This window comes from Vidua chalybeata, chromosome 5 (assembly GCF_026979565.1).
Source record: "Vidua chalybeata isolate OUT-0048 chromosome 5, bVidCha1 merged haplotype, whole genome shotgun sequence".
Taxonomy (NCBI): domain Eukaryota; kingdom Metazoa; phylum Chordata; class Aves; order Passeriformes; family Viduidae; genus Vidua; species Vidua chalybeata.
In genome coordinates, this window is record NC_071534.1 from 4,849,295 (window position 1) to 4,864,814 (window position 15,520).

The 15,520-nt window shown below is 41.1% G+C and overlaps 1 protein-coding gene across 5 annotated transcripts in view; it reads left to right on the forward strand.

Moving 5' to 3' along the window:
• The window catches only part of KDM5A (lysine demethylase 5A), a 50,947-nt gene that overhangs the window by 21,955 nt on the left and 13,472 nt on the right, over nt 1-15,520 (forward strand). For 4 of the 5 annotated variants that reach the window (XM_053942132.1, XM_053942134.1, XM_053942135.1 and 1 more), the window contains 11 exons: nt 349-530; nt 2,818-2,980; nt 3,799-3,918; nt 5,103-5,297; nt 5,391-5,572; nt 5,830-5,954; nt 6,135-6,285; nt 9,163-9,280; nt 12,040-12,395; nt 12,942-13,080; nt 13,954-14,133. In XM_053942132.1, coding sequence (XP_053798107.1) covers nt 349-530; nt 2,818-2,980; nt 3,799-3,918; nt 5,103-5,297; nt 5,391-5,572; nt 5,830-5,954; nt 6,135-6,285; nt 9,163-9,280; nt 12,040-12,395; nt 12,942-13,080; nt 13,954-14,133 — 1,911 coding nt within the window. The remainder of the gene's footprint in view (nt 1-348; nt 531-2,817; nt 2,981-3,798; nt 3,919-5,102; nt 5,298-5,390; nt 5,573-5,829; nt 5,955-6,134; nt 6,286-9,162; nt 9,281-12,039; nt 12,396-12,941; nt 13,081-13,953; nt 14,134-15,520) is intronic. The other variant, XM_053942133.1, reaches the window with a different exon arrangement.

Genomic DNA, 15,520 nt, shown 5'->3' on the forward strand with positions numbered 1-15,520 from the left:
TGGTGTTGCTGGTAGGTGTTGCTGGTATTTTATTCCACCAGAAAAGCATGAAACCTGCAGTCCTGTGATGGGGAAGAAATTAAAACCTAAGTGTATAAGCCTTGATCTGAAGAAGATGGGCTATGTTGAAATACTAGGACTGTTAAAATACTAGGACTAAAATCTTAGTAAATTTGGTGACTAGGGTATTTAAGGAATTATTTCTGGGTTTGATGTTTCATTGTTGCAGGAAATATCCTGTTACCTACTATAGAAATGGATAGTCTGATATTTTCATTTGTACTTTGCTTTTCTGGACTTGGTGTCCTTTTGTTATTCTGATTTGTTCAAATTTTATTCTTTTGGCAGGATTATGCTCTCTCTGGTTGGAACTTGAACAACATGCCCATTCTCGAGCAGTCAGTCCTCGCTCATATCAATGCAGACATCTCTGGCATGAAGGTGCCCTGGCTGTATGTAGGGATGTGCTTCTCCTCCTTTTGCTGGCATATTGAAGACCACTGGAGCTATTCGATCAACTACCTGCATTGGTATGGGCTGTCCTTTGTGCATCTACCTTACACTGCCCTATTGGCTTTAGGAATTTTGTAGTTCTACTTCAAAGTGCCTCTGCACGCTGAGGACATTTGTAAATGAAGGGCTGAATGTGCAGAGTGGTCCGTGTTCTTAGCTGTGGCTGATTGAAAGTGAATACAGATGCTTTTTAAAGCATTGTAGTGGTTCAAGGCAAAGCATTCAATTAAGGCAAACCCAAGACAAGCATACTAGTGCCATTCATGAACGGATGAAACGTTCTTGTGTGGCCAACATTCCAGTGTCACCATAAAATTGTGCTTTACAGGATCCTATCTTTTTTAAGAAAGTTTTTTCGTTCAGAACTGAGTTGAGTTCACTGGTTTCCTCCTTTATGATTTAAAGTTGGGATGTCTCTATGCTAGAAGTGGAGTCTGCTGTCTCGTGGCTTCTAGAGGCATCAGAGTTGACTGTTCAGCAGCAGATCCACGTATACATGGAAATACTCCTTATAAAGAGAAATTTGGAAGTAATTTTGCCATTTGGAGCAGTCCTGAAAGTGTTGAGGTGTTCAGCTTTTTTGTCTGAAGTCTCGTGACAGATTAACCATGGGAATTGCAGTCTTCCCAGTTTGTCAGACATGGTTGCAGTGAGTGCAGCAGGTAGGAAGACAGGGACAGGGAGGGAGCTGTGGGAAACTTTAGAGAGGTTGCTGGACATCTGGGAGGGATGACTTGGTGTCCTTCAAAGCACAACTGCACATCTTTGAAGAAGCACGTTTGCTAGCAAGCTCTGATGGGTACGCTCGGGAAGGGCATTACTGTTGTTCCCGGCCGAGCTCCTGTCTCAGCGTCTGTCCGGCGGCTCCGCGCGTCTGTCCGGCGGCTCCGCGCGTCTGTCCGGCGGCTCCGCGCGTCTGTCCGGCGGCTCCGCGCGTCTGTCCGGCGGCTCCGCGCGTCTGTCCGGCGGCTCCGCGCGTCTGTCCGGCGGCTCCGCGCCCGCTGCAGGAGCGGGCATTGCCGGGTGCTGCCAGCAGGGGGCACCGCAGCCCGCCGGAACCGCCAGGAATGCTGCTCCCGGCTCCGGCCTCTGGGAGAATCACAGAATAATGAGGTTGGAAGAGACCTCTAAGATCATCAAGTCCAACCCATGCCCTAACACCTCAACTAGACTATAATACCAAGTGCCACATCCAGTCTTTTTTTAAACACATCCAGAGATGGTGATTCTGCCACCTCCCTGGGAAGACAATTCCAGTACTTTATTATTCTTTCGGTGAAAAATTTCTTCCTAATATCCAACCTGTACCTTCCCTGATGGAGCTTGAAGCTGTGTCCTCTTGTTCTGTCAGTTGCTGCTGGGTGGAGGAGACCGACCCCACCTGTCTGCAGCCTCCCTTCAGGAAGTTGTAGAGAGCAATGAGGTCACCTCTGAGCCTCCTCTTCTCCAGGCTAAACAACCCCAGCTCCTTCAAACATTCCTCACAGGGCTTGTGTTCCCAGCCCCTCTCCAGCCTTGTTGCCTCCTCTGGATGCGCTCAAGCATCTCAGTGTCCTTCCTAAATAAATGTCCATAGGACTGTGTGAGCCCTGTCAGGGGTTTCAGCAGATTCCTGCTTGTACTTAGTAAAATAGATTTTAAAAATAAATCTCAGCACTGTAGATGCTAGGTTGTGGCAGTTCATTTTGGTTAAGAAAGGACTGGAATAGGGCTTGATTATTTATTTGTTTAGTTTTGGTCCTGTTAATCTTTTTGTTCCCTCATACTTAAGTAATCCATGTTGTTTGGCATTTTTCATCTTAATGGTCCAGTGGATTCCAGATTTTCAGTAGTTAGTTAGGAATATTAGAGAGATTGCATGTATTTTACTCCACTGGCTGGTATACTGTTCTGTTGGTTTTAGGAATATGACTACTCCAAGCCTAATTGAATGGAAGAGTACCATGATCTTAGACTGTAGGTGTGACAGCCAAGGTTTTGTTTATTAAACCTAATTCCTTCTTCCTGAGGGAAAATAATTGCCCGTTTTAACCCTTTGGGGAGCATGATAAGTGACAATTAGCTTCCATGTTATGCTTGTCAGACAAATCTACTGCCAAGTATGTTGACAATTGTGTTGGAGTGTAACTGATTTTTCAGATTAGAGTAATACATCCTGAAGAAGATGCTTAAAGACATTTTTTTAATCTAGGTGTAAAATGACTCATGAGGAGAGTGCTGCTGGCTGTGAGGTGTGCTTTACAGCTGGGTGGCACCATCAGTTCCCTCTCACTTGTCTTCAACCCTGTGCTTGTGTTTTGGTAGGGGAGAGCCGAAGACATGGTATGGTGTGCCCTCTCATGCAGCAGAGCAGCTGGAAGATGTGATGAAGGAATTGGCTCCTGAGCTGTTTGAATCCCAGCCTGATCTCCTGCATCAGCTGGTCACTATTATGAACCCCAATGTGCTGATGGAACATGGTGTACCAGTGAGTAGCACAAGAGCATTTTTTACATAAGTACTTCTATGTGCTCTCTTTTTTTTTATTCTCTGCCAAATTTGTATAACAATGGTTTGGCATAACTGAAGAATTTTTATGGTAGGCATTTGCATATTCATTACTTATAGGGTGTTTTTTAAAGATGTTTTCTAGACTCTTTCCTAGACTTACCAGGAAATTTAAATTATCTCATAACAGAAGTGAGTGTGCCAAGCTTCCTACATAAAATACCTTCCAGAACAAGCATATGCAGTGTATTACAGTTAATTTTTAATAAAAAAATCCCCTCCCTTGTGTAACAGCAAGTTTGTCTGAAATGCCTTTAAAAGCTTTTGACAGTAAAATACTTGTCTTAACGTTCAGTAGAAATCTCAGCATTACAAAATGCTTTTCTTTCCAAACATAATTGACTGCAGACCTCCAAGCAGCAGTCACTATCATTTGCTTTTGTCTTAGGATAAATTGTTTCCTTGGCGAATACCCCAGCAAAGCAAACCATAAACTTTTTTCCAGAAGCTTTTGCACTTTGTGGTACAATGGATTAAATGACGATAGAGAAACATCCCTTTTGGGATTCATAAAGACAGTTTTCAACTGTTGGCTTATATATTCAGCTCTTTTTGAAAAAGGCTGTAATTTGAGTATTGATGTTAAGAAGGCAAAAACAATCTTTACCACTGTTGGGATAGCCGTGTTGCCTGTGGTGATCTATGGGTACGGAAAATGGTGTTCAGACATCTTGTACTTTTGTGTCTTAAGCTGTTGCATGTTACATATTATTTCATTCCTTTATCCTCCCTTTTTAGGTTTTCAGGACAAATCAGTGTGCTGGCGAGTTTGTTGTGACCTTTCCTCGTGCCTATCACTCTGGATTTAACCAGGGATATAACTTTGCTGAAGCTGTGAACTTCTGCACTGCTGACTGGGTCTGTTCTTCTGTATATATTTGCTATGTGACTTCTGCAGGTGGTGTGCTAGTAACTTAACTACCTGAACACTCTTTTCAGTTAAATAGTGTATTTTATGTTTATAGTTCTTGGGACAGCAGTTAGAAACTGAGGGAAGTTTCATTATACAAAGTAATTCTAATTTTAGGCAACTTCAAATGGAAACTTTGGGTGCTTCTTCTTCCTTTAACCAAAAAGTGGCATCTCACAGTACCTTTAGCTAGTATTTCTGTGATGTCACTTTCTGAATTTGATACAGGTCTGTGTCCTGTCTTGAAGTACTGTTTTCATTTGAATGTTTGAGATAGGCTTATAACAGTGTTTGTTCCTCCTTTGTGCCAGCTCACTGTGCCTTTTTATCACATTGGTGCTGTTCTAATGGCTGTGCCACATCAGTGCATAGCTCATGTGGATTGTTTGGGAAATTGTCAAAGGAGTGTTCTGTTACTATCCAGGGTTTACAGTTGGAAGTTATGATCTCGTCTCTAGTTTGTCTATCTCTAGCTTTGTTTTTTAAACTGCAAATGGAAATTGTAGCTGTTTTTCAGAGACTTTTATTCTTTTATCAGAAAAAATGTCTGCAGGACTGGCAGTGTGTCAGGGCTCTTTTTTTTTTCCTCCAGCACTCATGATGTAATAGGAGTGTAGCCTCCGTGAAAAACTGCTTAACTTGCACCAGCCATGTGAAATTTCCTTTGCTTATGTAAAATGTAACCAGAAATATGTGCAGCAAATTCATTTAGCATCCTTTTGCTTTAAAAGGCACAAAATGAGTGATAACAGTTTTGTTTAACTGTAGAAATCTTAAGGTTGAATGTCTATGTCCAGTCATAGTAATATCCAGAGGGGAATGTATTCACCTTAGCATAGACCAGATGATTTCTCTTTGGTGCCAGTTTCTTGCCACTGGAAGTAAAAAGAGCTTAGGACAACTCTTAAACTTTTGTCTCTATGTTAGGTGCATAAGGTTATGGAAGATGCCCCTCCTCAGCATTGATACCCTCTTTATCCTCATCTGTGACATGATTTAAGGTTGTTACAATTTTCTGTCCCATCAAGTACAACTCTTAGTCTGTCTTTTCCCAGTTTTTGTCGAAGGAAGGAAAATGGGAGCTGAGAAATGATTTTTTTCCCCCTGAAAGATGATGATGTGGTTTCTGTAGCTCCCCATTGGACGTCAGTGTGTGAGTCACTACCGAAGGCTGGGGCGTCACTGTGTTTTCTCCCACGAAGAGCTGATCTTCAAGATGGCTGCAGATCCTGAGTGCCTGGATGTCGGGCTGGCTGCCATGGTCTGCAAGGAGATGACTCTCTTGATAGAGGAAGAGACACGGCTGAGGGAGTCTGTTGTACAGATGGTGAGTAATAAATGCTTGCAAAAGAGCTTTCTGCTTCCCTCTCCCCCTGCTTGCATTAGAATTTTTGAGCAAGTGGCTATTTCTTCTTGTCAGGGAGTGTTGATGTCTGAAGAAGAGGTGTTTGAGCTGGTTCCAGATGATGAACGTCAGTGCACAGCTTGCAGAACCACGTGCTTCTTGTCAGCTCTTACGTGTTCCTGTAATCCTGAACGCCTGGTGTGCTTATACCATCCTTCTGATTTATGTCCCTGTCCCATGCAGAAGAAGTGTCTAAGGTACACAGGATTTTTTTTTGTCCCTACTTTTCTTCCATGTCTAATAGTTTGCTGTGGCCCAGTTTTCTCTTTCATTTTTTTCTCCTTCATATAGGGAGTATTTCTATCCTCTTTGTTTCTGGGTTCCTAGGCAAACAGGTGTTGCACATGTTCTGTTTTTCTGGCCTTGCTGTAGCTGGAAAAACTCAGTGCTATCAATATCCTGACTTTCATGTGGGCATTAACACTTCTTCTGTCTTTTTTCCCCATACCTTCAGGTACCGGTACCCACTAGAAGACCTTCCTTCTTTGTTGTATGGAGTGAAAGTTAGAGCTCAGTCTTATGACACTTGGGTCAGTAGAGTTACAGAGGCTCTGTCTGCCAATCTCAACCACAAGAAAGGTCAGACTTCTGTCATTCTTAATAGGATGTCCTGAAACTCCTACATGTGTTCTGTGCTCTTCTTAGTATTGTGCATTTCAAATTGAACTAGGCTGTTGGAACCTTGATTGAAGGCCATTGAAGCAATGTAAAATCTCTCTCTCTTTTTGCATACAAATTATTTATGTGCTCTTATTACAGATGTGATTGAGCTGAGAGTAATGTTGGAGGATGCTGAAGACAGGAAATACCCGGAGAATGATCTTTTCCGTAGGCTCCGAGATGCTGTGAAAGAAGCAGAGACCTGTGCTTCAGTAGCACAGCTGCTTCTGAGCAAAAAGCAAAAACACAGGTAGGACAGGCAGTTTTTCAGTACTTTCCATCTGCCTCTTTGTTACTTCACTGGACTTGGAAGAGTTAAAAACTGTGAGGTCTTACTGTGTGCTGTGTAAAAGCTTCTTTCAGTGTTTCCTTAGTGCTGTGGCTCATTGAGAGACAGGGAGGGGTGGAGGCAGATACAGTGGCACAAAGGGCCCAAAGGTTGACTTAGTTGGAATATTATAAACATCCTGCTTTCATCTGACTTATGTACTGAAATGTGAAATCCTTTAGAGAAGTTGTGTTTGCTGATGAAGTATTTTGCTAAACGTGTGGGATAATTGTAGGGAGAGACAGCTGGAGGTAAAAATGTAATGAAAGTAAGTTTTGACTGTGGGTGTTTGTGACAAAAGGATCTGGGGGAGCACAGCAGTACAGAGAGCAAAAACAGTCCATAGTTTGAGCCAGTCTGGTACTTTTTGGGAAGGACCATGGCAGGCAGTGATGTGTGGCTGTAAGGTAGTGGCTTGCCTCAGTGACTTGGGGCAGTGTAACTCCCTTGGTTCTCTGTGTTGCCTGCCTTGCCTGTGGCTGCCTCAGCATTACTCTGTCTCCTGGCCCTGCTTCAGAGTCTGATGGATGTTCTGCTCTCATGAACTTTCAGGAGCATGTTCTTCCTTCTATCCTGTATGTTTTGTGCACTGAATAACAAGTCCCATAGAAAATAGCTCAATGAGGTGACTAATTCTTGTGGCAGCAATTGTACAGTAAATTTATGTAGCTTGTAGTTCCTCTGTTGAAGATAAGATTTGGTTTTGTAGTTGGTTGTATTTCTTGCCTGTGTGGTTTCTGTGTATTACTTAAGACATTTTGGGAGAGTAAAAAGTAAATACCTTGTTAATTATAATGCCCAACTTTGCTACACAGAACATAACACATGTATCATAATTGCTTGAATTTGAACACTAAAATGTTCGTTGCACCACTGATCCAAGTGTAACAATCTGTTCTAACTGGAAAACTGTTACACAATAGAGAAGCATTTTTTTCTGTACTTGGAGGCTAAAGAAGGCTCTCCTGATTGTTTTTTATTGCTTGTAGAACCCTACTGCCACAGAAGTATTATTCACTTAGAACTCTGATCCAGGTGAGGGAAACAGTGTGACAGGGGTTGCATTGCCTTGTTCTAGTGAAGTATAATTATTTTGATAGCTCTCAGGTGTTCCTGGTCTGGTGCTGCTTCCTCCTCTTCCTCCTGCTGTTGGAGTATGACAGCCCTCTCTCAGCAGTCCTTCAGTTGCTGAGATACATATATCTCTCATTATATATATGTAAGAAGAAATAACTGTTCAGTTAGTTATTTGGTGGGTTTCCAGAGCTACCCCAAGAAAGACAAGGGGTAGAAGGATTTGGCAACTTTCAGTGTCATGTCTGATCTAAAGATAAAAAGAATTTTATGAGGCAAAAAAGGACTTGTATATACATTTGAGGGCTGTTGTATGCTAACTGAAAATATTTTATAAAATTAATGTTAGAGGAAGATCTTGAAACTTCTTTGAACAGTGCTAGGCAGTGTAATTATAAAGGTCACGTTCAGCTGCTTCTGTAACATTTATGTTCATATTTAACACCTGGAGAAGGATCACATTTACAGAAAGGATAAGGTTATTAAAAAATCAAATTAAAAACAAGTGCTCAAACAGAGCAATTTGGCAGGCATCAATGCAGCAATAAACTCATGGTCAAATGTAGCAGAAGAAAATCTGTGCCTTATCCATCTCTTTTTGAATAAACCCCAAAAACGGATAATGTGTAGCTGTGAAGTTCTGTCCAATATTCTAATCCTAGATCTTTACCTTCTCCTGGAAGTTGTGAGTTTCCACAGGCAGGGATAATTGTACCTTTTTGTGCAGCCTCTTGTGCTGTGGCAGTCTGTGGTTGGACTAAAGCCAGAATGCCACTGTGACACTGCTGAGTGTCCCCTCCCTCAGTTTTGTCCCTTGGAGCCCTCTACCCCTTTGCCCTCACTCAGGGATTTTGGGGGCATAGCAGGTCTGCTGCAGCCACTGCTCCTCATCACCATCTGTTGGAGCAAATCAAAGCCTGCAGGATTCTTTATTTCCCTCTGAGGTTTAACTGGTGTGTAATTATATTTGATTATTAATCTAAATTTTATGTTTACAACTTTATATAAGTCCATAGCATAAGATAGAATTTTTTTTCTTTACTATTTCTGTAATATTAAAATGCAGATTCATTAGCAGGGAACAGCTCTTCAGTATTTGAAATCTGTTGTACTTGGGAAGTTGTGCCTGCCAGTGATCTGTACACCATGTATTTAATTTATGCAGTGTGTCACTTTTAAGTCTTTTACTCCATTCAGTGGGCTTGTTACACTTGCTTTGAGTGATATTTAATGGAAATGTCGTTGCAGAACCTGTCCCACTGAATATCAGTCCTGTGTTGCAAGGTCAGTTTCAGCAGTTCTCCAGCTACAGGAGAGAAAGCACTTGATAATAATAATAAGTGTTCAGGGCTTGTTGCTGTTACATCTCAGGCTTCTCATAAGTGCCTGGCATGGTGGACAACTTCCTGAGCTGCCTAAAGCAGACTTTATGGGGCTATATTCTTCTATTTGTAACAAACTCAGTTTGAAACTCACCTAGACAATTGTGCCTCTGAAGGGCAGGGTAAATGATCTTGAACGGGCTTAGGGGAATTGTATTAAATTTTGTTTTCAGGATTTTGGAATTCTTGTTCCGTTCGAGTTACGTTTTTCTTTTTGAGTTCTTAGGTGATTAAATGCTTTTGGTAACTTCTCAGTAATCCTGATAATTTCTGTCACTGTGAATAAATCCAAGGATCATCATCTTATCTCTCACCTAATATTGAATTACACTCATTTGTACAGCAGAGTGAGCCAAGACAGTGGAAGGACACGGACCAAGCTGACTATGGAGGAGCTTAAAGCATTTGTGCACCAGCTGTTCAGCTTGCCATGTGTTATCAGCCAGGCCCGACAAGTAAAGGTAAGACTGCATCTGCTCCTCTGATAATGTTGTGCCTTTCACTTTGTTCTGGTTTTGTGGTAGTGTGTTTTTTTAAACAGACAATTTTGCCTGGTGTAGAGGATGAAAAGCTTCTGATGTAAAACATATGTGCGCTTTTTCCTGGTGCCTGGTACAACAGGCGTTGTCAGATGTGGTGGTGCAGCTAAACTAAGATAGAAGATCCCCTTTCCCTGTCATTGTCCAGACAGCCCAGTTCTAAATCTCTCAACCAGCTACTCTTATTCCATCATCATTAATGCTCTTTGCAGAGGTTAAGTTTCTGGCTAAATCCTCTCCTTTATATGCTTTTGTAGAAACCTCTGAGGGTTACACTGGTGTGCTTTTTCAGGGCAGCAGGAAAGCCACATTGTCAGTTATTCCATAAATACATCTCAGCCTTGCTTTCCAGTCTACAGCCTTCTTAATCTGTATGCATGGCCTGCATTTCTTGCCCTTCATATATATCTTTGCACCTGTCTCTGAATGAATCTAGACTAATAAGTAATCCAGATCATACTGATTCCCCTGGCTGCTATTACCATTTATCATTCTGGCACTCTGCATCATAGCAAGTGTTTTCAGCAGCGCTCTTAATTTGTTTCTCTGTCACTGGTGATGAAATACTTAACAGCATTTTACCTACTAACCAACTTGTAGAAAACTCTTTAAGAAACATCCTTAATAAAGATTTTTTTTTTGCCTAGAGAAATGCTTCCCGAGATGTATGTTAATCTCTTATTAACCTGCATGCTCTGCTTGTAGTTTTACATGTGTTGTGTAGTACTAGATAGAGGGCCTAAAATCCTGTACATTACCATAGGTACAGCTGCTGCTACATAGCCAAACATAGTTTAAAAATAAGTTAAGTTTTTTTTTTAGAAGGCCCCTTTTCCATAAGTGTTTGTTAGTGTTTATGTGCTTCATTAATGAATTTTATATAAACCTTTCCATGATAGTTCAGTGTTGATAGACAAGACTTTTATATTGGAACTTCTTATTGTTTACATAATATTGGCTTTTTTTTTCTGAAAACAATTTCCTTCAGAAAACCATAGGGCTCTAGTGTTCAGGTTTGCCAGGCTTGTTGATATTGTCTTTGTCCTTCAAAGGTGTTCTTTATTAGATGCCAGCAAACTGGTTAAAGAGGAAAGTGCTTTCTCATCCTCATATGATAGGATGGTTTTACTTCACTTCTTTACACACACATTAGTATGTAATTACACACACTATTAGTAAAAACACTTACTAATATTTATTAATGAAATTTTATCATCATCTATTAGGTAGACATATAAGATTGTTCTCAGAAGGGCTTTTTTGTTTTTAATGTATTTAAAACTTGCTTTAATTAAAACATAATTAATAGATGACAGGGCTGCAGGCATACAATTAACTTTTAACAGTTTTAGCTTGTATTTTTGTCTAATACCTTCTCCCAGCTAGTCCATCTTCCCCACCCCTCAGCATTAGGAAGGAATCTGGTTCTAGTTCAAGTACTCTGCCTATGCATGTGCATGCTCTTGAAGCCTCAGCATAATCATTAGTCAATAAATAAATATTATCATTTTACTGATTACAAACTGTAGTCTTTTCGTTTCTGACTGAAGTCAGATAATGATCATTTATGCCTAAGCACTCGCAGGCTTTTAGCATGGCATTTGAATGCAATTATCCATCATAATGAATAGCAAAATAATTGTCATGTTGGATGATGAATATTTTCTAACACAAAAGGCATTGTAATTATTAAACTGTAATAATTTACTGTTGCCACTATGAAGCATTCAGAGTATGTTCCCTGAATCAAAATCTTTATAATGTAGATCTTGCTCTTTCTTATGAATGCCTTCCAATTTTCAGACAGTCATGAAAAGCAGCATCAGCCAAAAAAGGCAGTAAAGCTAAGGGTTAGGAAATGCAGGGTTTGCTCCTCGCTGTGCCATCGGCTTGCTGTCAGAAATGCCTGTCTTCTTGCAAGGGACTTGGGCGTGAATCCATTGAGTGTGCTGGTTGAATGTCCTTGAATGAGTCTCCTGCAGAGATTCTTTCCTGTCTGTTTGCTGTCTTTGCAGTGCCAAAACTTGAGGATGAGGACAACTGCGGCAGTGCAGTTGGATTTCTGTGAAATTGTCTCCTTTAATAAGAGGGTTTTGCATTTTCATTTCTTTCTTTAGTGCAATAAAGCCCTGATGCTTATAAGTGGTGGTCCTGCTTTAGGGAATATTACTTTCAAACTTCACCATTGTTATTTTCAGGACCTGTGGTATTCATGTTCTCATAAATCTCTGGCTTGTTACTTCTCCTCAGCATGTTTTTTTCTGCTTTGTGTTGCTGTCATTACTGTAATGCCCCTGACACTAGTGAAATGATGACCTCTTTGCAAAAGTCCCTCTTCTTCTCACTATTTTAAAACTCACATTGACTGGACAGTGCTGAATATTCTGTTTTGTTGGGAGCTGTTGTCATTTGCAGTTGTACTATTTTAGGTGCAGAGTTTGATGCAACTAATATGCCTAAGGTATGAAACATTAGGCCATCAAATAAGTTTAGATGGTCTGTTACTTAATTTCTGTCAGACTTGATGGCTTGTGGCAGTTAGCTGGCATTGTGTGTAGAAGCTTGGACTGATGATGTGATGATCAAATACAGATTCACAGCTGACGGATCCCTCAGTTGGATTTTCTTTTGGATTCTGTGGGTGTTTTTTCCTAATTGATTTGTACTGTATGTTATTTCAGAATCTGCTTGATGATGTGGAAGAGTTTCATGAGCGTGCTCAAGAAGCTATGATTGATGAGATCCCAGACTCTTCCAAGCTGCAGGAGTTGATAGACATGGGCTCTGGCCTTTATGTTGAACTTCCTGAACTGCCAAGGTTGAAGCAAGAGCTGCAGCAGGCACGGTGGCTGGATGAGGTGAGGTCCACCCTCTTGGATCCCCAGAGAGTCACCTTGGATGTGATGAAGAAGCTGATTGACTCTGGTGTGGGCTTGGCACCACATCATGCTGTAGAAAAAGCCATGGCTGAGCTGCAGGAGCTGCTCACAGTCTCAGAGAGGTGGGAGGAGAAGGCCAAGGTCTGCCTGCAGGCCAGGTGAGTGTTCCTTTACAAACTGTTCTTAGAGGTCACACACTTACGTGTTTCTCTTGCTCTTTTGAGATGTGAGGTGAAAAGTTGGGCCCTTGAAGCTGTAGTTGCCTTTCTTATTTTGTTGGTGTTTTTTTTTTTTTTAACCTCCCAGCAGTTAGATTGCTCTGGAGCTGGATTTGAGATTGGTGAATTGCAGAAGTGTTGATTCCCTGTCATCTTGCACAATAGCAGGAGGCTGAGGCTGTGTGTGTTGCTGCTGTCTTTGCTATTCATCCCTCTCCACAAAGAACTCTGACTGTGTTACGAGCAAGAAACAGCTTTCTTGGTGTTAAGGGGTTATGATGCTGTGCCCTTCTGAGCTTGATTGTGCCAAGCCCATCAGCCTTCTCACCTCCTGTTACTTGGTAGCCAGTAGCATCCTCCAAACATAGAGCCATGGTATCCTACACTGCAGTGTAGTGGTGAAGTTGCATCACCAGCCTGTCAAATTTATGGTTTAGATGACTGGTATTTTGAGAGAAGGCTGGAATTGGGTTTTTCTTACTCTAGACCACGCCAAAGTATGATGGCTCTGGAGGGCATCGTGAATGAGGCAAAGAACATCCCTGCTTACCTGCCCAATGTGCTGGCACTGAAAGAAGCCCTGCAGCGAGCTAGAGACTGGACAGCCAAAGTGGAGGCCATTCAGGTAGGGCTTACAGCAGGGACTAGAATCTTCTGCTTGCACTCTTTTATTTGGATGTGTCCTTTATTCCTAGCATCTCTCCTCAGAAAAGTGGCCTGAAGAGAAGCCTTGCTATTGCTCTTAAATGTGCTTACCGGAGCTCGTGTACTTGATTTTCTTTTTGTGCGTTTGTTTCCCCACTGGCTATCCAATTTCTGTTTCCCTTCCTTTTATCTATTTCAGAGCAGATAGAAAAGCTAGCAAATTCATTATGATACGGTATTTGGTTTTGGAACTGTTAGCATGCTGTCACTGAAAATATTTAGCTGCAGCAGAGGGTGCTCTCAGGTTTTCAGTTTTGGATCTGCCTGTGGAATTTTTTTTTTAATGGAAATTTGTATTTTTATTTTTTCCCTATAATGTTGCAAGATTGAATGGCAATGGTGGCCGGAATTTTCTGAAAGAGATGAATTAGTTCAGTAACCTCCCCTTCCACATAACTTGGTCCTGAGTTCTGTGATACTTGTGGGTGCTGATTGCTGAACTAGAACTGCTTATCTTATACCAGGTATTGTTGGGAGTTGAAGTGAGAATCCCAATAGATTTCATATCAGCCCCTATACAACTCTTGCTGTTAAACAGACAGAATTTAGATAACTGTCTGAAAATGGAGTGTTGTCTTACTCCCTAAGCCAGCTGGCCATATCAAAATGACTGTTGAAATAAAAGCTGTATGAGAGAATTGTTTAAAATAACAGTAGATTGAAACACTTCCCTCCTTTCCTTTCCTGCGGAACTCTGTTTTAGACCGTGACAAAGTAGTGTATGGCTTGAAATTAGGCCGGCAGCTGATATAATGGTAGAATTGTTGGCTTAGAAAAATTTGTTTCGCCCCAGAATGGGAGCAACTACGCATACCTGGAGCAGCTGGAGAGCTTGTCTGCCAAAGGCCGCCCCATCCCTGTGCGCCTTGATGCCCTGCCCCAGCTGGAGTCCCAGGTGGCTGCAGCTCGTGCCTGGAGGGAGCGCACGGGAAGGACCTTCCTCAAGAAGAATTCCAGCTACAATCTGCTACAGGTGAGCAGCACGTACTTCCCTGTTGGAAGAACACACTTCTCTGTCAGAAATTGGTCATGATGGCTCTCAGTTGTCTGGAGGGAAGAGCTGGTTCAGTTACACTGGGTTACAGTTCCTTTTCAGAATAGAATATAATTTCAGCTGTTCCTGGGTGAGAAGAATGAAAAAGGCAGAAAGTCTGTTTGGTTACTCCTGTTATATGTATAGACAACCTCATCTCTTGCTTGTGAAAGAAGGGGGAAAGTAAAGCATTTTTTTTGTCGTTGAAGAAATGTAGGCCTGAAATAGACACAGACCTGTCTCAAATTGATAAATGTTTTCACTTGCCTCACTGTTTAAATGTTAAGAAAATAGATTAAGTATTTCATAAACTGTTCAACTATAAGAAAAAAATTAGTCAGCTACTGCTTATTTCACTTCAGTGAATGTAGTGACTGTCCTTGTTTTAATAAAAATCAATCGTGTTTGAAGATCTATCATATCTGTTTGACAGACTTCCCTTTTGTAAGGAAAACAGTTCCAGTTCAGCTGCATTCTTGGAGGCTGTATTTTTCATTCTCTTATGTTGTTGTTAATTCTCTGAGGTTTGTCTTCACTTTTAGTGAGATGTCCAAATCCAGACAGAATCCCCACTCTCTGACTTTCCCTAGTGCCGTGTGAAGTGCAGTAGTTACATCTTGTGTCTCAAAGGAGGTACTGATGTTTAATGTTTTCCAATGGGATTTTCCCTGTTGCAACTGCATCACGCTAATTTTTGTTCACTTTGTGATACATTCTAGATACAGCTTTTTCTCTATATTCTTCTGCTTAACTAGTTACTTAATATGTTCTGGTTTTGCATTTTCCTAATGGTAGCAATTTGAGCTTTCCTATATTGAATTTAATTTGCTAGATTTTATATTTAAGTATGCATTCCAACTAGTCATGATGACTTAAAGATTTATTCTTGTCCTTAAAAGTGCTTTTCAGCCTCTCATATTGATATTGAAAGGCTTATAGCATACTTTTAGGGGTTTTTCCGGCACCAAATTGCTGATATAAATATGAAATAATTTCTAAGACTTGATTTATAGAGGCCCTGAAGGGAATGTTGTAGTATGGTTGTTTTAACTGTATGTAGTGTTTTGGTTAGCTATATGTATGATAGTGTAATCTGAATAAATTCTGTAATTTAATCAGAAAACCTGGTGGCTTTTAGTTTGACCTGCTGTGTCACTGGTTGCTGATTACATTCCAGTTCCATAATTATAAGATACTTCTATCCTTATCTGTTTATTCTCTTTTTCCTATCATTAGTTGACAGGTATCAGAGGGGTTAGATGGCTGAGTAGTTCTTGTTCCCTGGTGACACTGTTGTCATTCCTTGATGAGATGTCCTTGGCTCTGA